Consider the following 23,658-nt stretch of genomic DNA (forward strand, 5'->3'; position numbering starts at 1 on the left):
AATTTAAAGGAGAAGAAATTTTAATATCATTTCAGGGGATACAGGGAATATATTAATGATTAATTATGGTTACATTAAACAGCTGGTGATTCACATGTTCTCTGGCTTGAGAAGCTTATCATAATTACTCAACACATGTGAGGCAACATTTAAGCTGAGGGGTGTAATAGGAAGCAAGTTTGGTTTAGCCAGGCTTTCTTTGCATAAGCTGGTTTGACAAAACCTTCAGTGACAATTAACAGGTAGGTGTGTGTGTGTGAGAGAGCGAGCTCAGACAAGCTTACACACAGAACATGTGGACAGTACCCCTCTGATCTGGAAAAATTGTATTTTTAATGGTTTGTGCAGCAGTGAGCAAAGCACATGTGGAGTGCAAGTTCTCTTGCTGGCACCACGGTCAAAGTTTAAAAAAAAAAAAAAAAAAAAAAAGATGTAGAGCCTGACCACCAACCAGCCAAAAGAAACCAAGAATCCATTGGTTGTGTTCTGATTGGCTCACAGAAAATCAAAGAAGAGGTTATAGTGTGTGTGTGTACAGAACTGTACACCTGTTTGTAACTAGACCACATGATTAAAGGCCTTATACATTTCAATCCAAACAATCACTAAGTCTACAGGTTTACTAAAGCTAAAGCGGTAACAATGATACGAAGTAAAGAAATCAGAGTGACATCCTGCTGGAAGATCTGAAAACTGTGAAAGCAGCTTTAGGCCTTTTGCTTCAGGCTCTGCGCTCGCTCACATGAAAGGGGGGCATTTGATGTCCTTTGACTCTCTTCTGCACAACATAAACCGATGGAGTGCCAATCAGCAGAAATGGGTCATGAAGTGATATGAAGAACATAAAAAAATTATTTTTCCATACAGTGCAAACTTCATGCTGGGGTTTATTTCTAATACGACAGCTGCGTATTACAGCTTTTAAACTGGATCCATTTAAACATTCAAACTGCATTTGAGTCAGAGTTCCTCATAATGAAGACTATATGGGTCACTCAGTCTTTGGACCGAATTAAAGCGAATAATTGATTTTCTTAAGTGAATATTCTTTTTAATAATTAATTCTCTGATTGGTCTTCTATCAGGATGTCATACTGACAGTGTAAACTAGACTTAGTAACAAAGTAAGACCAAAGAAAAACACCTATTTATGCATTTTCTGCATCACTAAGTTGACACTGTTTGTGCCACAGTAACTTTACTGCACTGTTGTTCAGTAGTACCTGAACAGGTTCTGTATAAAAATGTATCCCCTCAGACGGGAACATGTCACTCATGTCATGGGAGAACAAGTGAGTAAAGCATGCTGGTCTGTAAAACCCAGATTACATTCAGCATAATGATCTCAAACAAAAGTAAAAGAGAAGTCACCTTTGTGACACTGAAAACTTTGACTCCAAACTCAACATATCTCACTACCTGCTTAATTTTGCTGCATAGTACGCCCCTCTAGACTTACGTAGCATAACTTATCATTTACAGAACAGCCGAAATAAAACAAGTGAACATGTTTGGGCTTGTTCCGTTTCTATTATGACAAAACCTCAGTGTATCCAAAAGGATAAATAAAATCCAAAGCAACAAGTGACCTTAAATATTTCAAGTAATGTAAGAACATTAACTTTTTTCTTTTTTTTTTTTTTTTTTAAATGCTCCGTCTCATTTCCCTGAGTGTCTGACCAGCAGAGTTCGGCTGCAGGAAAAGAGATCTACATCTTATCTGGTGTTTAACAGACTCAGTAGTGTCAAACCAGGAAGTTTAGACAGCAATGTAGCAGTGCTTAAATTAAGTAGTAATGCCTTTAAAACATTTGTTTTTTGGCTGCATCAGTCAGCCAGTCTGTGGTTGGCGACACACAGCTATGCTTCAGGGTTTCCCTTTTAACTTTTCTTGTGTCTCTCAATAATCGTAGTTATATAATCTCTGAATCTGGTCACATCATATTGCACAGGAACGCTGCAGATTCAGCGCTGCCTCTTTCAAATAAACTCTAGCCCTTCATATTTTACATCTCCTATCTTTGTCTCAGGCAGCAGCACCTGGCCGTCTAGTGTAAACGCTATGATGTAGGTGGCAATCTTGCCTGCATCCTCCTCTGATTTTAGGGCTAGGATGATTTGATCATCTGTGTCTGGGACAAATTTAAAAGAGGAGAAGCCACGTGTGAGGTTGAGCGGTCCGACGCGCTGCACGCTGACGGAGCGGAAGTCTGCAGGGCAGGACAAGAGGAGGTTGGTGGCACGCCGCTCATCTGCCGTCTCTTCATAACGCTCGTGACTGGCACGGCGAGGGAGGAAGAACCACCGCTGGAGACGCTCACTCCAAGCTGCTGATTCGTGGATAAGGTAGCCTAGAGAACAAGGAAAGGTAACGGAAATGAATGCAAGGAGTTGGAGGTAATTTCCACATTTCACAATGTTTTATCCTTTCCCAAATGTTTTGGTTTCAATAATTTTTTAAGCTCTTTGTTTTGTGCCTGAATTTGGCTTTTATACATTATCAAGCTTCACATTAAGCCCAGTTATACCAGAATTCATACCCAATTTATGCTTAAAGTCTTTAGTCCCTATAAACCAATGTATAGCAGTAGCTGTGGGCAAGAGACAGGATTATTGGCACGACAAGGATTCAGGTTTTGGTTTCTAGTTTAAATCACATGTGAGAGCAGGCCATGTGGAACGCAAAAGGGGAATGAAATGAAACCCACTCACAATTGTCTGAAGACAACTTAGCTTTGTATAAATTTTTTTTGCCTCCAGTTAACAATGACATTCACACAGAACAGGAAGTCTTAGCTCGCATATCTAGTTGACTACATCAGAAGACAAAGAAAGTGTTGGGAGGACAAAAGTGCAACTTTCTCTGATGTTTAGCCAGTTCGTGAGAGAGAAGTAGTTGACCTCTTACTTAACAAGTGCTGACTGTTACCTGTGTGTTACTGTTCTGTTAAATAACCCATAAACCAAATGTTTTTGGCTGCACAGAAGGTAAAAAGAGTAAAAAGTTGGATTAAGCTGGGTTTTTTGGTAACGTACAACTTTGTGGACTGCTGTTGTCATCATAGCAGCCATGCTGGCTCATGAGAGGATTACAAAACATTTCCTGTCTCCGTCTGCATTTCGCTACACTAACAGGGAAAACTGGGCCAGCTTGATTTTGGTCTGACTGTAGTTTCAGAAGAAAACTGCAAATGCTAGTCCTAAAAAAAAGATATGAAATCTAGGGGTGGGTTTTAATAATCGATTCATCGATTAAAATAGATTCTGGCTTGGATAAAGTGATATCGATTCATTAAAATCCTGAATCGATTTTTTTATATAAATGTATTTTGCCCAAAATTCCAGAATCTGAGGTGAAACGTCACAAAATTTTGACAACCACCAAACATTTAAAACAGTAAATGAGAGCAGGTACACGGCTTCTGCACAAAGACTTAAACACAAAGCGCGGACCCGCGGATCAGAATCAGTGAGATGTCTCCTTTCTCACCCGACGGCACGGACACGGTCGGGGCTGAAAGCCGACAGCTTGCTGATTCTGATGTTTCGGCGGGTCCGCACTTTGTGTTCACGCCCTTTTTGCGCCGATTCTAAAGCTGTTAGTTTTATCTCTCTCCAAACAATATTGACTGAACCAGCAGCAAAAGAAGATCCAAACTACGCTTCACATAAACATCGTCATGAATTCCCTCTGACTTTTGCTGTTTTGTTTCCACCACGATAAAATCACACTTCATGCACAGCTCTCTCTCTTTCTCAGTGTACTTCAAGAACAGTTTCCCGTCTATCCCCGAAATCTGTGCTTGCTTGTTACGCACAAGACTACTATTATATACAGGCTGTTGGCCGATGTTTTTTTTTCTTTTACTTACTTCCGAACAGAAAACCTAATTTCTGCCGCTCAATAGGCTTCTGAACAAATTTTAACTTTTTAAAATTATACAAAATGCAAAACGCTTAGCCGTGTCTCTAATAAAACCTCTGTAACTTCAGAGGTAATGTTCATATGTTTATTAATTGTCTTCTTTCGTTTTTGATGTACTGCAGAATATTTTTATAAAATCCCAGGCCAGGAAAATCACCTTCATGTTTTTCTGTGTTTTATCTTCAGCTACTTTGACACAAAGGCATCTGCTGTGATGCTCACACCTTTGATAAAGTCTTGCGTGTGTCAGCTTCCTTTTTATAGATACAAAAATATGTAAATGTACTGATCTGAATTATAATATTTCTGACTGTCTGAGGCAAAATTTCCCAGATTCAAATCGAATTGAATCGAATCGAATCGAATCGAATCGTGGATCGAATCGTGGATCGAATCGATTCAGGACCCTGTGAATCGGAATCGAATCGATTCTAGAAATCAGTGACGATACCCAGCCCTAATGAAATCTGTATTTAACAAAAACAAACAAACAAAAAACCTCAAAGCAGTAAATCAGTGATTTTTGTTTTAATTAAATAGGCAAATATAACATAAGCATTTAGCAAAATTTATAGGTTATAAGTTGGTCTACAAGAAGTTTAATAGTAAATAGAAATAAAGCCTGATTACTAATTCAGACTGTACTGAAAAACAAAACAAAACAAAAAAACCCAAAACACACCCAACAGTACCTGGTGGTTTGATCCCCGCTGCACTCCGTAGGGCGTTGTAGTGCGGCACCCAGTTTTGATGCTCCACCTCCCCACTGACGCCAACAACTTTTACCCACTCGGGATTGTTGTTGATGACGTCCCCAGAAGTCGTCGTCCATTCCTTCCCCAGGCCTCCAACAAACAGGTGCTCATCCTTTACTGCAAGCCACTCTGCCTTGAAACCTGCACAAGCAAACAAAAGACACACGAGTGAGACATTTTTGGTTGTTTATTTTCAAATGAACAAAGAAAAACGGTTTTGACAGCGCCAGTGTTTGACTAACCAAGTGGACTACCATGCAGTGGTTTAGTTTTATCATATTTAATTTATTGCCTAATAGTGGATTTACACGAGCAGTGGTACGCTGAATTATTGCTACATAAATGGACCATTAACATCCAATGGAGAGTGCATCACAAGTCTCATTACAGCAGTCTCTCTATTGCATTATAAACTGGTTTGAATAGTCTCAACAGGGTGACTGTTCCCTGAAATGATCCCTGAAGTTGTGGAGTCCGTGTTGTGTTTTTAATTTACCAACTTAATTGGCCATCTTTACTCCACCTTAGCATATCCACAGCTGCTATTATCTGTCTTTATTTCATTAAGAACCATATTGTGTTGTTTAAGACCAGCATATTGTTCAGATTGTTTTCCTCCTCTGGACACAAAGATCCCTATAAACCCAGTAATACATTATATTTGAACGCGCTGCATTCTGGCACGTTTCAGAAGTCTCCCTGCAGGGACACTTCCAGGTGTATTTTTTCAGCACCAGGTTTATCTTTCAGAGAAGCCAGATCAAGTTTCACAGAGCAGGTGCAGAACATGGCAGAAAGATAAAACAAAAAAAAAAAAAAAAAACAGAGAATAAACTATTTGCTTCTGAAATGCTCCCAGTGGCGCCTGAAGCTGTGTGAAGAGCACTGTGGAGTTTGTGAGTTGAGACTTCAGGAGTTTTGAAAAGGACTCACCTTTGGAGACTGAGCCATCACCATCAGGTAATATAACCCAAGGAACTGCCTGGTTGCCCTCAATCCTGTACACCACACCTGTACGGTCGTCCACAGTATACAGGTGACCATTGAATGCTACCAGCTCAGATAGCTCCATACCTGCAGAGGAGTTAACACACGTAATTTTAAGCACAAAAACAATATTTAGATGCAACTATAAATCTGAGTTCCTTCACTGAGTTCACGTACCTCGTCCTTTCTCAGCCAGATGACTCTCCAGGGTGACCGTCTCCGCATCCCATTCCACTTCCAGTCTGTCGCCGGAGGCTGAAACAGTCAGGTGACCTCTTTTCATGTAGCTGAACCACGTCTGATCCTTTGAGCTCTGTGACGCTTTGTCCAAGTCTGCAATCACTCCTATGCGGTAACGGGTGCCGTGCAGCGTCTTCTCAGGTGGACTCAGAGGATATGTGTGATTGTACGGTTTTTCCCTCCTCTGCTGGCGGCCGGGTTTTCGTGCAATTTGTCTATTGGCGTCCCTGAATAAGTCATCCTCACCCTCATCGAGCATTTGAAAGCTGTGAACCCTGTTCCGATAGTAACCTTTGGTTGGACGCTCCCAGTCCTCTACAGTCCGGTGCAAATATAACATGAGCACTAAAGCGAACAGGGTCGCCACGGCAATCGCTCGCCATTTTGGGTAGAAGCGCGTGTCGGAGGTAGCAGTTTGAGTCATGGATGCTAAGGCCAGAGGGAGGCCTCGCACAGCCATGCCAAAGGAGGTCATTGAAGTATCCTTTTCATCCTTACTGTCTGTGGTCTGGGGGTGATTATGGTCTGGAAATGAACACAAAGAGGATTATCAGCAGAGGGGCATGATGGAGGATACATTAAAAAATGAAATATAAAAAGTCAAAATCTGACAAAGAACAAAGTGCTTGGAAAAGAAAACGGTTCCTACATCAAACTGCTCATACCAAGCTTTACTGAATATTTGTGTAACTGCGTTTTGATGTTCAAAACAGAAACTGATGATGATGAGCTCTCCCTTTCCAACAATGGAAACAATAAACAAATGATATCTACACATATCACGTCAAACATTTCATGTGCATTATGAGGTACTGTAAAAAATGAAAGCTGATAATCAAATTTGCAACTTCGATCAATTTTTAACAAAATATTTAAGTAAATTTTGAGTAGAAAAATGACTAAAACTTGAAATATATAGAAAGAATGAACAAAGGGCAGAGGACGACCAGAAGGAAAACTGGGCTCTTGTTCCTATTGTTCTGTATTCACAGCAGGTCTTTGTTGTGCTGTTCAGGCAGAATACCGAGGAGGTAGCTGACCCATCCTACTTCCTCTGAATGGAGGGGGTGCCAGTTACCAGATCTTTGCTCCGTTTATTTCATCCCTTTATTTAAAAATGAAAGCACTGGTAAATATTATTGGTACATATGAGCTATGTGACAACAATGTTTAACCATGTGGAGCTGCCATCCCTGGTTAGACATTTAAGACTTTAAACAATCAGTTTAATAGTAACATAAAACAGAGGCAACATAAAACAACAGGGCAGATTTATCAGACTATATACAGGAAGCTTTTGTGCAATTTAACTCCCCCCCCCCCAAAAAATGTGAACCTTATGTTTCTTTTGTTACTCTCAACCAGAACAGGAACAGGACAGAACAGGAGGGTGCAGAATAAAAGGACTTACAGGCTAAAAGTTAACGTTTTGTATGCAAATACGATTCAGCAACATATATCACATTAGGAGATGTGCTAGGATCTGGGTGGCGGTACAGGATGTACTACACTAAGCAATTAAGCAATGTCCCTCTGTGGTTTCAGAGAAAAGCTCATCAGATTACAAGAAAAATGCAATGTCATCCAGTTACAAGCAAGGCTGGGATGCTCAGTTCCTGATAACACAATTTTTTAGTTACTCTGTGACACAAAATTATCCTGGTAAACATGTTTTTATGATCCGTAGAGGTGTGGTTGTATCAGTTTGTCATCTTCTGCTGGTAGTACATTAAGTGAATGAATATATTAAAGCTTGACACCAAGAAAATAGTTAAACAGTATGCTCAATAAAGGTTGAGTTCAACAGTAGTGACTGTTTTAACAAACCACGGTCTACTCAGTTAAAAATGGGTACTTGCCCGTTTCACAAATAGTTAGCAAGTTGCCTGAAACACAAGAAGTGTGTTTGTTTTGTAAAAACAAAGGATGCCAAGGTGACCCTCGATAAACCGGCACAGTAAAAAAAGCTGCACCACTAAAACAGATTGAGCTCTAAATAAAGTATTGTAATAATGTTCCATTATCATAACTATAAAAAATATATTTAGCATACATCTTAAAAGATTACCTCACTTTATTTGCTATACAACAATTTGCAATCCGGCAGAACTTAATCCTAAACAGTGAACATTACTACAGCTATAAATTAAACACTGACAGCAGAAATAAATAAAACAAAATTATAGTCAAATTATATCAGCATCATCACAGCAGCATCAATAAAACTCTGTCTCTCTCAGTTAAAAAGCAATGACATTAAACAGGAAACAAGCCTATGCTTCGAAAGACTCTCATCTGAAAATTTGTGTAAAAAAGCAAACCAGAAAAGACTTGGCAACATCCTGTTTCGTGTTATTGAAATACTTCACATAATCTCCCACCACAGTTTTTCCAGAGAACTGCCTCTTGAACAGTTCTCTAGACAAGTTCAGACTTCCCGATTAACATGCTCTCCAAACCACATACACAAATACACACATGTCAAATTAGCTATGAAACAAACCCTTCATTGTTGCTACTGAATATACGGCCCGTAATTCACATCCCTGGAGAGCCAGACACAGCCTCACTGTACGCTGTATGAAGAGTTCAATTATTCACCCTTGCCTCGCCTCTTCACTCCTGAACACGCCACGACTGTCATGTTTGTTCTCCTTTGCACGCTTCCCATAATAAACTCCCTGTCCCCCTTCCGCCAGCACTCGTTCAACATGAATATCTGATCTCGCAGAGTCTCCTCCTTTTCTCTCCTTGTCGGCTATCTCAAATTTCTCCCCCTTCCTGCAGAGCCAAGAAAGTTTCAATAATGAATTGAGGAGAACAAAGGAGCCCTGGTCAGCAATTACAGATGAGTAAGCTCAATGAACCTTTAGGTCATCCTGAAGCACTTTGAATCAGGACCAAGCTTTGCTTTCCAACAATATATTGGTTACTTTTTTAACAAAACTAATGCACAACAGGGAACCAAGAAAGACAAATAAAGGTATGCACAAAGGTTGGCAAACTCCATTTCTACTTTGATCCGTTTTTTTATTGTGTTCTGTAAAGGACGTTGTAACCATGTTTTATAAAGTGGCCGAATGACAAAGTTTATTTTCTTGACTTTTACTGCTTTTCAACGTCCAATAAACCCTGGTCATTTCTCAGCTGTGTTAACAAAGCTATCACCTAAGAAGTACACCCTGTTTTCAAGGTCAAGATAAAACCTTTCTGAGCAAATGAAGGAAAATATAATTTTTTCTCTAGTTACCAATCATCAACTTCTTCCTTATCTTATTTAAGGCTGAATAAACAAAGCTGGGCTTGGAACCATGAATGGTACGAAAGATGGGTGGAGTCAAAGTGTCATCACCCACTGGTTTGTGGTCATATTGTGAATTCCTGTTATACAATGTCTTCTGATTGACAAATCCTTAACCAGTGACAATATCCTGGGTAATCCTCCTTTCTGTTTCTCAAAATGACCATAATTATATAAAATAGACTTTGAGTTTTACTCAGTATGACCTGAAAGGAAAAGGGTTGACTGAGGTCAGAGCATAGGGGCAGAGGGCCGTTTTCAACCTGAAGTCCTTTTGCAATCACCTGAGTTGCTTCCTGGTGCTCATTAGAAACAATGCAGTTCATTTACCACAGGATGGACCATAAAGTTACAATAGTCTGAGGACGTTAACACATCTCTGTTGTGAGATCACTAAACAAGAAAAATGAGCTGCACAATTATTAATACCTATATTGTTTTATTTCTAAGTTTGATATATCACAAACTGGGCAGATTAAAGGTTTGGCATCAATAATACGAACAACTAATATATTGCATTGTATTTAATTGCGATTTCTACTTCTTAAACTCATAAATGCACTCTGTTACACCGAACTACGTGTTTAATAACCATTTAATACTACTGTATATATTTTAACTTTAAATTATTTGTATAAGATATAGATAATATAGCTTTTTTTATTTGTAATGACCTTTATCACAATCTACTTATTAGAGCTATTCAATCTATTCTGTTTAGGTTGTGTTCATTATTTAACATCTATAACAAATCTAAGAGTTTCACAACTTTTGGGATAAATACAATATATCCTGTTTGTTTTATGGTCTTATATTACAGTTTTGTAAACCTCTGCGTTCACTTCTTTACTGTAAAGACTAGTTTAGCTGCTCTCCTTTCTGCTCATCATCTTAACAACTGGGACAGATCAGCACATCTCTCTAAGCTAGTAAATACGTGGGACACTGTTTAAACGTGTAAATAAGTACAACATAAAAACTCTGAAGTCCCAGATGAAGTGAGGCATCTCTCACTAGTTGCCTGTTGAATAACCAACCCCCCACCCCCGTCGCTTTGTGCCTACCTGCGTCCACACGGCCACGAAAGCAGAGATAAGGCGACCTGTAAAAAAACCAAACAACTCACCCCCTGGCAGTTTGTAAACTTTGCCCGACTTTCTCACACAAGCACAGCCGTAGACTGGAGCCTCAAACTGTGAAAACCTAAAGGATTTAACGTATTTAAAGTAGCCACATAAGAGTTGGCTAAACACTTTATGAGAGTTAGAAACGTACCGGCTCCCGTTAGCCACGCAGCTAGCGTCGGCTAGCATCTTAACGTTACTACCAACATTTATTCCTCGGATTTAAAATCAGTGAACTGCTTCAAGGGTTCAATATTTCGAGTTCTTCGCTGAGACTGAGGACTCACCCGGTGTAGACAGTCTGTAAATCAGCCCGGCTGTCCATCTTTGATGGGACTGTTCGGTTGGAAGTTTCTCGATGATTAGCTCCTCCTGTTCCGAGACTCCGGAGCAGCTAAACTGGGCGTCTGCACATCCAAATTATGACTCAGTAATCACCATGACTACTAACTTACTATTGATATCCAGTTGACAGGGGAAATGTCATCATAACCACTGTAATCGTCACTATCGTCGTTTTAAAAGTCTTCAAGATCAAAACAAAGCGCTCCTGAACCAACCGAGTACACAATTACCCACACTATTACGTCAGTTAGAACAACACACATTTGTATTTTAAAATATGTACTTTAACTTTTTATGTATGTATTTATTTTTTATTCATGGCATGATTGTGTTATTTAAAAGAGAGCAAGGGGGTTTCCAGATTTTAAGGGGGTACTTACAGGATGCTAACTGTAAGTATACTTACAGTTAGCATCAAACTACCTTACTACTTTAGTACTCAATATGCGGAATTATTTACATTATAATGTGAAGTTTTTTTTCTATAGCCTAAAGTTAGGTTTGCAACAACACACAAAAAGTATGGCACTGACTGTTTAAAAAAAATATAGGCAGAGCATTTCAAGGGAGGAAAAACATCATTTGGTGATGTCCATGACTTCAGGCTGTACAACACTGCAAAGGGTTTTCATCCAAGGGTCAAAACAGTCCTAATATTGTGACTTACTCTAGTTAATCCATTTTCTTGTAAGCCTCTGAAAATGAGCAGCAATACGAAAAACAATTGCTGTAATCCTTAAACACTTTTGTTAAAGCCCTTGAATTAAAGCTGAAAGTCTGCACTTCAATCATTGCTTGAGTTAAAATCTATCACTATCCAAAAACCTATGGGCCAAACTGTACAGTAAAACTGCTGCTGGAACTGCCTTTAGAACAATAAAACAGCACTGATTAGTTGCCATTTATAGTTTTCAATATAAATGAAGTATCTGTAATATTTTAAAATAGAATATTTCATTAGTTATACTGCACGAATATGTAATTGTTGTTTTCTAAGTACAGTAATGGATTTAGAGTCCCTCACTACCTTTGCACACTTGTATCCAAGTTTAAATCATTTCCTAAACAAGAAAACAATAAACAAAGATAAATTTGACTGACAGCATTATCGCTTCTCAAATATAAACATTTACTGATTGTTCTCTTTATAAGTAACGATAAACAGAACACAGTGTACATAGTCATGTAAACAGTTTCATCAGATGTTAGAGTAATGGCCATAAGTAGTGCTGTGCATCAGTTTCAGTTTAGTTGTATCTGCAATTTAAAATAACGCCTGAATATTCAGATTCTTGAACTAGATTATAATCAAATAAAAAGTGCAAAGACACATTATTTTCCTTATCAGCAACAACATATTAAAGTTCCCTGGGTGACATATAAGCATTGTGGAAGTTATAATAAAAATCTACATTCGGTTTCATTATTGTTGACATAAGCTCCTATTGTTGTCCCAAAAAAAGAAATACAATAAAAATTCACAAACCAGACAAACCCACACACACACAAACACCGGAAATATACCAAAACTAACAATCGACTTTGCAAGGTACGAGACAGGACAAACATTTTAAGAGATTACTTAACAGCTATTGTGCAAACTGAATCTAAAATGATAGTTTTACTACCATTGCCATTTTTATGTGACTTAGTTTTAGGCACACAATTTCATAGCATGGTGGCTGAAACATACAAAGCTTAGGCCTTAAAAAGAAAAAAAGAAGCAGTAACTACAGTGAACAAGGTCATAAACAGTGAAACTAGACATCAAAACAATCCACGGCACCTCACTGACAAAGGATCCAAATGGACACAAAATGTAGATTTACCAGAGTACAAATCTGAAACAATGCATATTTCAGTCAGTGTTGCTGCATGATGGCTCTGTTCAGAGGTGTTCGTTGATACCGAGGTATGTTGATATTAGATGATGGATAAAACACCTCAGCTCTTCCCCATTATCTTCAGGAGAAGCTACAAAGAAACCAGGAAATTAAGATGATGACAAAACGTATAGTCCATAAACGTGCAGAAATTAGGTTAAAAACAACTACATTTGTTGAACATTTGATGAAAAGATAATCTACAGAGATACTTTTTTGACTTGTAAACTTTTAGGTTTTTTAGTAAAAGAGCAGCTGAATGTCAGGAGGTGAAATTTGACTAGGCTATAAGTTAATACAGTATATTGAGCTCATAAAGCTTTGAAAGACAGGGTGAGTGGTAAAAAAAAAAAAAAAGCACTGACATTCATAATAACTTTCAATAACTTTGGTTTTGTTTGCATATTTACCTTTGTTAGGTGATACTCTCCGTCAACCAGCTTCTCAATAATACTGAAGTGATCTGTATTCGCCACATCCTCCATGGTGACATTCAGCCCTGACGCCTCCATAGTCTTAAAAGGAAATACAAGAGGTAGCAAGAAAAAGAGCAGAGGAAATATCAGATTTGCATAACAACATATTTAGAAAGTATATTGATGTTTCCACCAACAAAAGACACATGAAAAAGCCTGACCCCATGTTTCTGAGTCAGGTCATAATGCTTGTGATTTACATCTTAAAAGACTGTTGCTTGTTGGGTGGAGACACCAAATCACCACAAGGCCACGAGATGATTTAACAGAACATTTTAGGAATACATTAGATGTTGTTTATAAGAACAATGACAAGCATTTCCTAGCTTGAATTTAGATTTTTGGGAGCTTTTCTTGTATTGCAAATTGAATACAAGCTCTAATTGAAAATTGGACAAAACAAGCAGTGGAGCAAAGAAAAGGGATAACAAAGCATCAGAGTTTTAAAGGCTAAATCATTTATCTTGAATTATTCTTATACACCGATCATTAACTGCATCTGTTCTCAGATACGGGTACTGACTTTGTAAAATTCCTCAGACTGCTTGCGAAACTCTGGCGAGTCGTTCTCAGCAACAGCCACAACAATCTGACAGCTGGAGGAGGAGAGTTTGAGCTGAGGGACCAGCTTGCTGGGGCTGTTCCTAACTGCCACCTCCCTGCAAACAGTAGACACCCACGAGACAGAGGAATGAGGCACTGACTGGCACCACAGGCCAACGGAGGACACAAAGATGAACACCAGGACATTTACACGCACAGTTTCTCCTTTGTGTTGAGCATCACGACATTTGTTCACACAATGCTCTTTACGTCACACGGACTGGCACTTAGAGCCAAATGCAAATGGATTACTGCAGGAGTCCTTAAACTCATTTGGACAATGACAAATGAGTTTAAGGACTTTTTAGATTTACACATTGAGATGGAAGACAAATGTGCACATCAACCAACCTCAGCTACCAAGTTTGAGAAAGTACGACAATTAAATTGGGAAATTGCATAAAGTGTTCACAAGTTGTGAAAGTCGAATTACTTTTTAAACACAACTTCAGTTTGTAAACAATGGGATTACACCACTAAGCTTCCAAGGCAACCTCCAAACATTCAGGTGTGTTAGCACCAATTAATGTAGCCTCAAGAAGAGAAGCAGGCTAGGTCTGGTAACTTATTTCTAACTACACCCACTCTGTTTTTAAACACTGCTGAGGAGGTTAAGTGATTGGTTTGGTTTGTGTGTTAGAAAGAAATTTTCCTAAAACAGTAAGAACAGAAGTGAGGTTTAGCCAAACTTCAACTGACTCAGTTTTGCAGTTGATCCTGATCCGGCTCTGGATCCAGGAATTTCTGATAGGATTATTTACAATTATAACAACCATTACATAAAACACAAGACAACAAAGAAGTTAAATAAAAATTTTGAGACATCATATAAACGTTCTCTAGAACATACTCTTATTATGTCTGCAGCACATGTAGTTGAGTAGGACAGCTTAAGAGGTAGGTTGCTAGCTAATTTTGAAAGGTTAAACTGTAACACCATAATTTTCCTGTTATTCATAAGAGTCCAGCTTACTTTATCTATATATGTAAATATTAAGATACTAGTTAATAACCACATTTTAAAGGGCTTTGAGGCCTTAAACGCTCATAATAAACAATAAATTGGGCAAAACTGGTGAATTTGGCCTTTATCAGGGCATATTAACTTAGATCTGTTTCTGGTATAATAACCAACTAGAATGTAACTTCAGCATTAAAGGGAAAAAATAATTCCCAGTGATTCACTTTTCGAATTAGATCTGGATCATTTCCCCTTTGAATGGACAATGTTGCTGGGAATACATCTGCTGGACTACCAAAAGCACTACAGAGTCCAAGACAGGGCTTCAACAGATGTTCAGTTGAGAGTATACAATGATACCGCATTGCTGCATTCAGTCGCTTTCATTAATTTATTAACTTTTTGAAAACCACCGTCTTTAAGTATAACTACTGTTACCAAGCACAGGGTCTATGTCCACATTGGTGTTTCTAAATTCAGATAACTGTAAAAAGTGAGTCGCAAATGGTGTATGTAGTTGTACTAAAGAAGCTATCCCGCACCGCAGTCTGTAGTGTAGTGAGGCACCTACTCTGTCATCTTCAAAGGCTCGTTGACGTAGGTGGACAAGATGGGCAGGAGGTCATAGATACCACTCACAAGAAAAGCACCTAAAACACAATCAGAAAACCAAAATGTAGCATGTTTTAACCTCCTATTTTGTTAATACTAAATTACTTCTGCCTTATTATATTACTGATTACATGTCCCGTTTCAACTGACAGCCTTCACCTTTAATCTGGGGAGTGATGCTGTACTGCGACCAGTCAGTTGAGAGGACCATTGCGGCCAGGTGTGCCCCAGCAGAGTGGCCACACAGGTACAGACCACTGAGTGAATCATCAGAACGACACACAGTGCGTTTACAACAGAGACAGTGACATTTTAGTCAGCTGCAAATAGAATTTCATTAGACTGGGAGGCTTTAAGATGACATCCTTCAAGCCTGATGATGATGAGCTTTCACATTCTTCATCATCAGGTTTAAAGAACTAAAGAAATACAATCCAATCCAAATATAAAAAAAACAAGCAATGCTACCTGATGTGAGAATACTGCTGAACGACAGACACAATACTCCTGCGAACTTGTGATACCATCAGGTCCATGTTACCTGAAAAGAAAGGTCACAGCAGGAAGCTGACATTTTTCAGTTCATATTCTTAAATCATCCTTTTTCACCTGAGAGAACAGAAACAATACTGTCAAAAATGAGAAGACTACCTTTGGGGGCAATGTCATAACCGACTGCAACCACCACTACACCTTTATCAATGAGCGGAACAGCCATGAACCCAGACTCCTCTTTGCTGTGTGACCACAAAAACCCAAAATGAATGACCCAGAAATCTAATTATGGTTGGAAATGTAGAGATTCCAGGAACAGCACAGACCTGAGAAACTGCCAGTAGCCTCCATGTATGTAAACAACAAGGTGGACATCTGAAAGAGAGAGGATGAGGCCTGTTAATGCTATACCAGCTTCTCTGTACCTGGAGGATAACAGTGTGTGGGGCAACGATGCATGTCCGTACCCAGAGAGTTGATGTTGGGTATATAGACGTCCAGTTTCTCTCCATCCCCCTCCCCATATGGGACATTGAGTAAAGTTTGAGCCATACCACGGGCTCGCTCCGTACCTGAACAGCAGACAGCATTAGGTACAACGCCATGATTACAGATACAAAGAGACCAAATGCATGTTTGTCTACTGCTGACAAATTAACTAGAAATCATTCTGAGCAGTGCTGCGCATTTTCATATCAGTAGACTGTTTTCTGTTTAAAGAAAACGATTTTACCACTTAAATTAAAAACATTTATCAAAAATGAAAACAGGCAAAACTGGTGATTTCTATCAGGAAAAAGGTCTCAGGTTTAAGACTTATAGATCTAAAAAAAATGCCCCAAATATGTTTATAGCCCTTAAAACGACACGTATAATGACAGAGAGACTTATTAGCATTACTTATTCACTGAGGTTTTGTTTTTAAAAAGTACTCACACTACATTAAATATCCAAAATACGTAGTTTTATGCGTAATATGCACAGGTGTAGGATCTTGTAATCTGGCAGATTAAAGAGTAAGTCTTAGAGTAAGTCATTAAGCACTGTGAGTGTTTTTATAAATGCTGCACAATGAAAAAATGTAGCTTCTCTGTCAGAATGCGTGTCAAAGCTTCAAAGTAAGGCACAAATAATCGACCCGGACACAGATGTCCCCGAGTATCCGACATTTGGCACGACACCTGTGTTCCTGCTGCCCTGCCTGTTCGCCACAGCCGGGTTTCACAGTCGTGTGTATCCAGCTTCACAACAAACCCACCTTCCTTTAAAGCCTTCACGTGGGCTTTGATCACGTCGTCGGCCGACATCCTGGGGGACCACCTGCTGGGGGAATACTGCCTCTCGAGCTCCTGCAAGACAGAAACACATGAGAGCTGCGCGGCCATGAAAGAACAGACACCAACCACCATCAGCCGGCGACCAGCGACGTAAATACGGTGAACAGCGCCTTCTGCTGCCGCAATTACACCGCTGCTATGGTGCTTATATTACTCCAAGTTCTTTTTATTGTTATCAGAATGGGAGTCCTGGGATATAGTTGTGACGAAAACATTAAAAAAAAAATTTGGAAGGTGAAATAGGTGAGTGAAATTATACCAGGGTTGCTAAAAAAAGAAAGGAAAAAAATTCTACTGAATATTATTAAATGCACACTGCAGGAACTGTCCACTACAGTTAGACTGTGTATATTGGGCATTGTTATCTGACAATTGCTTTTACAAACTATAGTAGTGTACGTGTTATTCTGTTTTATTTTGCTTTGTTAAATTTATTTTAGTAAGGAAGTAAAATGTATTTATATAGCACTTTTTAAGACAGCAATCTATTACAAAGTGCTTTACAGGGAATATAAAGACATGTCAGACACACCAACTTTATAGAGGCACTTCATCACATTATAGTCAGCTTTTTATATAATTTTTGTATATTTCTTTTGTTGTCGTTTATTTAAATTTTTTTATCAGTCTCTTTTACACTATTTAACAGAATTCTTTTTATTTGAATATTTTACCTTATTGAACTATTTTGTTGTCTGACTTTGTATTTTTTATTGCTCTATTCTTTTTTATTAGACTATGTTGTTGTGGGTTGTGTTTGAGTTTTGGCTGCGATATCGCAGTAATTTCCCAACTTTAGGGATCAATAAAGCATATCTTACAATCCAAAGTACCAATATCCGGGTGTTTGCCCTCTATGGGGGATTTAATTGCGCACTCCATTTTCTCATTACACGGAAGATTAAAAAAAGTAATAGCAGAAAAATATGTCTTATAGGTTTTATATTACTGCCCAAGACTGTTGTTTCAGTAAGCCAGGTAATTTTGCAGACGGTTCCTAACTCAATCCTGTGCAGGGTGGGTGATCTCTACTTGTTTTCACACTGAATTAAGACTGAACTAATCCTAATAACACAGAAAAAACAAAAATCATAAAAATTAAGCTCTTACGCCTTTCTTCATCTCTGTCCAGTGCATTCTTCTTTCTCCTGTGGTGTTTAAAGTCGTCGCTGGCTAATGAATACAGAAGACGTGCTCTCAACTGTGGACTGAACTTCAGACTGACCCTCATTTTAGAAAAGTAAATAAATCATCCATGTCTATTGTGGACGTGGTCGTTTATAGTTCAGAAATGTCAGACAGGGAGTGGTAGAGGCTTAAAACCGTATTGTTTACTTTACAAAAATGGGAAGTAACGGTTACTAAAAGCTACATTTTCTTTATTTATATCTAGTTCCGGGATTTGATCAAACATGTGACCTAAACCACAGCTATACAGGAAGTACAGCTTAACAAACAGTGCAGGTGACACTAATGTAATGTCGAATAAACCTACACTACAATGAGCCATAGGACAAGTAATAGCATAAACTATAAATTATTCAAAAAATTTGACAAAACAAGGAAAACAGAGGGTAGCTGGAATCTATTTACCACAGTCATTTGGATGACCCATGGGGCAGCTGATGGAAAATACAGACTGTGCATTGAATGAAAATCGGATGTTTAGTAAATTAAACCTAAATAGATATTAAACAAAATGAAACATTAAAAAATGTTACAGTTAACAGTGGTGAGGTTATTTCTTGAAGAACAGAGATACATGCTTAATACATACACATATAGATGAATAGCATGTAAATACTGTGGGTCTTTAGCCTTGTGAATAAATACTTTGGCCAAAATAAGTAAACATAGGCCCACTGTTTTGTTTCATAAACACCAAAGATAATAATTACTAAACTCCATATACATATCATTGTTTTTATAAAAGGGATGAAGACAAAAAATAAATAAATAAACAAGCTTTGTAATAAGGTGGTGCTTAAATGATGCTCAGTTGTTACTAAGGGGGCCAAACTTTGTCAAGAAAATATACAATATAAAACCATGGATCCATCCTGATACAAGGCATGCATCCAAATTCTGGCCCTATCTGAATCTCTCAGCAGACATACGAGGCAGCATTTTTCCAATTCCATTTCATTTTTTCTTCTATTGTCCAATTAAGATGAGCCAATGTGAACTGTAGCTTCAGTTTCCTGCTCTTAGATGAAACAGGGTTGCCCGGGTGTGGTCTCCTGCGCTAGCTTCCACATGTTGTTCATTCAGAGATGCTTTTCTGCACACATTGGTTGCAACAAGTGGTTTTTTGAGTTGTATTTCCTATCACCTTGAAGCTGTCTGGCCATTGTCCTCTGACATCAACAAGGCATTTTCACCCAGAGAACTGCCATCCAGTGGATATTTTCTCGTTTTTGAACCATCAAAGTAAAAAAAAAAAATCCCAGTAGACCAGCAGTTTCTGAAATACTTATGATCACCTTTCTTTGAACTTTCTTTGAACAGGTTGTCTTGACCACCTTGCTTCCATGATTCGATACTTGTGCAAACAACCAGTTGAACAGGTGTACTTAATAAACTGACAAGCCAGTGAATATTACAGTGAAATGTCATCAAGTGGCCCTGCAATTATATCAAACGAGTAAAATTAACCTCATGCATCTACAGTAGATACTCCTTGTATGTTAATGCATAAAATATATGAAACAAAACCTTTTGCTTTTATACTCAACATACAAACATTACTTACATTATTTTACGTGAGCGCATAGGGGTCTTACTTTACAAATATTAACATAAAACTGTAAATTATTAAAGAAAATATGCGCTTTTAGCCTAAAAAAGAGAGCTTTTCTTTAGCCCTCCATTTTTTAGGCTAACGAAACACCCCTCTTGGCTCTGATTGGTCAATAGTGGCAGACATGAGCTGTTGAGCCTGTTTGGCGCAAACTATATCACGTGACTCTGTGCTGATTGGTGGAACTGTGGATAAATCCGCCGGCAACTGCCGGCGCGGCAAATTCAACTTCTTGTTTGCTGACTACGTTATCGTTTTGTTGATAGTAGCGGTTGTAATTACCTGTTTTTTTGTCTTTTATTTTTTTTATTACTAAGTTATTGTGTATTTTAAATGAACATGGACTGCGTAGATTTTCCAAGAGTCCTACCAAACTCACCGAGGAAAGCCCGGGGACAAATTCAGGTAGGTGTCTACAACAGAAATTACCCTCAGGTAATTAAGAAAATATAAATAACTTTAAACGGTGCATACCTGTGGTGATAAAAACTGTTATCTAACCGACTTTCACGTCCTGACGTCCACTCTTTGTTGTCGTTTGCAGGTCATCTTTGGACCGATGTTTTCAGGCAAAAGGTGGGTTCTTCACTTATAAACCTAAAGAAAGCATTTTAGAGCCGTTAATTAGCCAGTTTTTGCCCAACGTGTAAAATTATGTTAAAACAAACTATATCAAGATTTTCCGCCCAAATCAAAACTTCCCGCCAAATTCTGCATTGTTTATCCGGCTCCCATTCATAAAAACAGTTCGTGTTACTGTACAGCGTACAGTTGATACACATTAATACAGCATATGGTACATTTTAACGACCAGTGCACTGATTTTTGCACTATTTTCATACTAATCATGTTATGTAGCATTCGTTACCGCGCTTACGTGTATAGTGTCTCACTATAGTTTTATGTCCATGTAGAAAATAAACATCCGGCTTTAACTGATGTTTGCAAACTTTATTTATTCTGCAGCACTGAACTGATGAGAAGAGTGCGCCGTTTCCAGATAGCCCAGTACAACTGCCTGGTGATCAAATATGCCAAAGATACACGGTACTCCGACACGGGCATGGCCACTCATGACAAGTAAGCCTCGTTTTTTCTGTTTACTTTGTTGTTTAGCTGAGCTGTTCATATCCACAGAAATACCCTCTGGTTTTCATAATAGGAGGAAGAGGAGACATTAGCCCAATGCAGTCTTGCTTAGTAGTTCATTTTTAATTTGTGCACAGCTGCATGCAATTTTCCGACAAGTACACCTTAGGCTGGAAGTGCTCTCCCTGGACACATTAGTTCTTAACAATAATTTTGTTATACAGCAGAGGTAGAACACCTGAAAGCATAATCCTACTGATTGTCTTCATATAATAATGAACATCAAACAAATACAGCAATTAAGTAATTCTCTAAAAGGTGAGTTTTAATAAAAATAGAGGAGAAGCTGCGTTTGCTACCTTAATCCAAGTTATGACACGTTAGCACCAGCTGACCTCTAGTGGTGAGACTTCTCAGATGTGCATTTTCCTGTGGAGTAGTTAAGTGTGCAAATGGATTGTGTAAATATTTCAGCAGGTCAGTCACAGCAAATGCAATGACTGTGCACATCATCTGTATGAAGTTAAGTTCCTTCTCTCTGGTACATCTTTTAGAAGCACAATGGAAGCTGTACCAGCAAATTGTCTGAGGGATGTGCGGCCTCTGGCACTACGAGCTTGTGTGATTGGAATCGATGAAGGACAGTTTGTAAGTCTATCTATATATTTACATTTTACATTTACCCCATTGTTTTTTGTTGTTGTTTTTCTCTCCGTTTTTGAAAAAAATCCTATACTGCTACCTTTCTGACTTTAAAATAAAGTCCTTGTTTTTTATTAGATATTTTGATAGACATTTACTTTGTTTTTATTTAATTTTTCCCTTTTAACTAATATATTGGGTTTATTCAGTTTTGTTGGTTTGGTTTCTTACACTCTTAAAATTTTAATAGCCATTGTGCTATTTTTTTATTTTTTTTATTTTTTATTTTCTCTAGCCTTGTTTTTAGTTATTTCTTTTATATATTTTTACTTTTTTCATCCATTTTCTTAAAATTTGGGATTTAAAATATTTAAAGTAATTTCTGAATTTCATTTGATGTGTTCTTATAGGCTATTCTAAACTTACATTTTAGCTTATTTTTAATTTATTTAAAATTGGTCATCACTGAATCTTGTTTTGTTACTTCGTCAGCCATCTGAGGTTGCTAGTTGCACTAGCCTGAATGACCAGTGCTTAAAAAAAATTATTTGATTTAATAGGTCTTTACTTCCATAGAGACCTTCATTAAATACTCTCTGCTTCCTTCATGTTGCAGTTCCCAGATGCTGTGGATTTTTGTGAGGAGATGGCTAATTTAGGGAAGACAATCATTGTAGCTGCCTTAGATGGAACCTTCCAGAGAAAGGTGAGTCGTGTCCACATATCGGTGTGATACAGGTAGACTGTGGCTGCTGCAGGGCAACACCAAGCACCGCTCTGGGAAGAAGGGGTAACAAAATGTCCCAGACGATGAACATTTTTATGGAAATGCTGAACAATCTGCAGGAGCAGCACTGATGCAGACGGCTCAATGCGCTCATTATTCCACACTACATTGTCTATTCTTTTCTTGTAATGCAATTATACCTCTGTTCATTCAGTGATATTGACTGTGCTTTTCTGCTGTCCTGCACATTCTTGTAGGCGTTTGGAAACATCCTGAACCTTGTTCCTCTGGCGGAGAGTGTAGTGAAGCTCCACGCTGTCTGCATGCAGTGTTTCAAAGACGCTGCCTACACCAAGAGGATAGGAGCTGAAAAGGAGGTGAGGAGGCATAACTGAGGCTGTGATAAAAGAACTCTTCAAAGGGTGGTGATGAGACAGACTTAGTGTCTGTATGCAGTAAATATATTAAAAACATAAAAGAAGTGTTCACTTATATTTAATTTGTGATTCTGGATTGAACTGGAACTAACCCATCTTTGATGAGCATGATGCTGATGACTTCAAACGAATGAAAATATGCCATAGAAAATCCAGTGATATAAAATAATGAGAATTTTTCTCACCATTTCCTGTATTTTCTCCAGTGCTTTAGAGTTGGAGATGGAGAGTCTGCAATAAATCTGTTGTATACTTATAAAGTCTTGTCTGTGTCATAGGTGGAAGTGATTGGTGGCGCAGACAAATATCAGGCGGTGTGCAGAAAGTGTTACGGAGGTCTGATGGTTGACAAAGAGAACAGTTCTCCCTTCAGGAACGAAACTCCACAAAATGCCCTCATAGGAAAACTCGTGGACAGCGGCGTTCCCAGGAAGCTCTTCTCCTCTCTACACCTCTGAAGACGAAACAAAGACTTGGTGCACAAGTTGAGACATTTAATCGTGTGTGTGTGTGTCTAAGCAGATTGCAGAGTAAATGGGTTTTTATTTGAAATAACAACTGAATCTTTAATTATTTGTATGTCTGCTAAAGAATTTGATCAAATCAGATTATTTGGTGTCTATTTGATATATATATTATTTACTTGAAGCACTTAATAACCTTGAATCTAAGTAAACCTGCTGTCACAGAATTCAGTGTTTTGGTGATATCTGTAACATTTGTTTAGGTTGCTTATGACATCTTGAACTGTAGCATTAGTAAATGTAAGGTGTTTAACAAATGTACTGACATTCACAAGGCCATACTCAATGGAAACACAGACTCAACGTTTTACTACATATTGTAAGTAAAATGTGTGGATAAACTCTTTGCCATTTCTGCGGAATTCTTTGCTTTTAAGATGTAAATGTTTAGTGCA

General features: G+C 38.3%; 3 protein-coding genes across 9 annotated transcripts; 1 reads left to right on the plus strand and 2 right to left on the minus strand.

The window, feature by feature from the left end:
* Positions 1-2: 2 nt before the first annotated feature.
* On the minus strand, positions 3-10,858 carry cant1b (calcium activated nucleotidase 1b). Of its 6 annotated transcripts, XM_084930585.1 has the most exons (6): positions 10,620-10,858; positions 10,273-10,310; positions 5,845-6,432; positions 5,614-5,754; positions 4,618-4,821; positions 3-2,351 (listed from the first exon to the last, which is right to left on the minus strand). In XM_084930585.1, the coding sequence occupies exons 1-6, from the start codon at positions 10,655-10,657 to the stop codon at positions 1,981-1,983; spliced, it is 1,380 nt and encodes a 459-aa protein (XP_084786711.1). In that variant the 5' UTR covers positions 10,658-10,858; the 3' UTR covers positions 3-1,980. The 6 variants fall into 6 exon arrangements, with proteins under 6 accessions (XP_084786711.1, XP_084786713.1, XP_084786714.1 ...); XM_084930587.1 differs by lacking the exon at positions 10,273-10,310 and having other exon boundaries at positions 10,620-10,857; XM_084930588.1 differs by lacking the exons at positions 10,273-10,310; positions 10,620-10,858 and adding an exon at positions 10,484-10,611.
* A 924-nt stretch (positions 10,859-11,782) lies between these two features.
* afmid (arylformamidase) lies at positions 11,783-17,116 on the minus strand. Its single transcript, XM_084930593.1, has 10 exons — positions 16,966-17,116; positions 16,175-16,279; positions 16,034-16,082; positions 15,864-15,949; positions 15,681-15,753; positions 15,372-15,469; positions 15,172-15,250; positions 13,560-13,695; positions 12,971-13,075; positions 11,783-12,651 (listed from the first exon to the last, which is right to left on the minus strand). Exons 1-10 carry the CDS (start codon positions 17,114-17,116, stop codon positions 12,622-12,624), a joined length of 912 nt encoding a protein of 303 aa, XP_084786719.1. The 3' UTR covers positions 11,783-12,621.
* Positions 17,067-23,609, plus strand: tk1 (thymidine kinase 1, soluble). Of its 2 annotated transcripts, none has more exons than XM_084930597.1 (8): positions 17,067-17,143; positions 20,162-20,249; positions 20,389-20,420; positions 20,811-20,924; positions 21,488-21,581; positions 22,192-22,281; positions 22,560-22,679; positions 23,018-23,609. In XM_084930597.1, the coding sequence occupies exons 2-8, from the start codon at positions 20,178-20,180 to the stop codon at positions 23,195-23,197; spliced, it is 702 nt and encodes a 233-aa protein (XP_084786723.1). In that variant the 5' UTR covers positions 17,067-17,143; positions 20,162-20,177; the 3' UTR covers positions 23,198-23,609. The 2 variants fall into 2 exon arrangements, with proteins under 2 accessions (XP_084786723.1, XP_084786721.1); XM_084930595.1 differs by lacking the exon at positions 17,067-17,143 and adding an exon at positions 17,168-17,185.
* Positions 23,610-23,658: the final 49 nt, after the last annotated feature.

The sequence above is a fragment of the Perissodus microlepis genome, chromosome 6, assembly GCF_051167445.1.
Source record: "Perissodus microlepis isolate ML-2025 ecotype Zambia chromosome 6, ASM5116744v1, whole genome shotgun sequence".
NCBI classification, from domain to species: domain Eukaryota; kingdom Metazoa; phylum Chordata; class Actinopteri; order Cichliformes; family Cichlidae; genus Perissodus; species Perissodus microlepis.

What these genes read in the sequence shown, in the direction of transcription:
- cant1b (XM_084930583.1), bottom strand. Translation starts at nt 8,620, where the DNA reads ATGTTGAACGAGTGCTGGCGGAAGGGGGACAGGGAGTTTATTATGGGA. An exon ending in TCTGGCTGAGAAAGGACGAG is followed by an intron (nt 5,755 to 5,844) that starts GTACGTGAACTC and finishes ACTCCTCTGCAG; the next exon opens with GTATGGAGCTATCTGAGCTG. An exon ending in AGCGGGGATCAAACCACCAG is followed by an intron (nt 2,352 to 4,617) that starts GTACTGTTGGGT and finishes CTTGTTCTCTAG; the next exon opens with GCTACCTTATCCACGAATCA.
- afmid (XM_084930593.1), bottom strand. Translation starts at nt 17,116, where the DNA reads ATGGTGGTTGGTGTCTGTTCTTTCATGGCCGCGCAGCTCTCATGTGTT. An exon ending in GAGCCTTTGAAGATGACAGA is followed by an intron (nt 13,696 to 15,171) that starts GTAGGTGCCTCA and finishes TACTGTTTGCAG; the next exon opens with GGAGGTGGCAGTTAGGAACA. An exon ending in GAGAGTATCACCTAACAAAG is followed by an intron (nt 12,652 to 12,970) that starts GTAAATATGCAA and finishes GTTTCTTTGTAG; the next exon opens with CTTCTCCTGAAGATAATGGG.
- tk1 (XM_084930597.1), top strand. Translation starts at nt 20,178, where the DNA reads ATGAACATGGACTGCGTAGATTTTCCAAGAGTCCTACCAAACTCACCG. An exon ending in ATGGAACCTTCCAGAGAAAG is followed by an intron (nt 22,282 to 22,559) that starts GTGAGTCGTGTC and finishes ACATTCTTGTAG; the next exon opens with GCGTTTGGAAACATCCTGAA. An exon ending in GGATAGGAGCTGAAAAGGAG is followed by an intron (nt 22,680 to 23,017) that starts GTGAGGAGGCAT and finishes TCTGTGTCATAG; the next exon opens with GTGGAAGTGATTGGTGGCGC.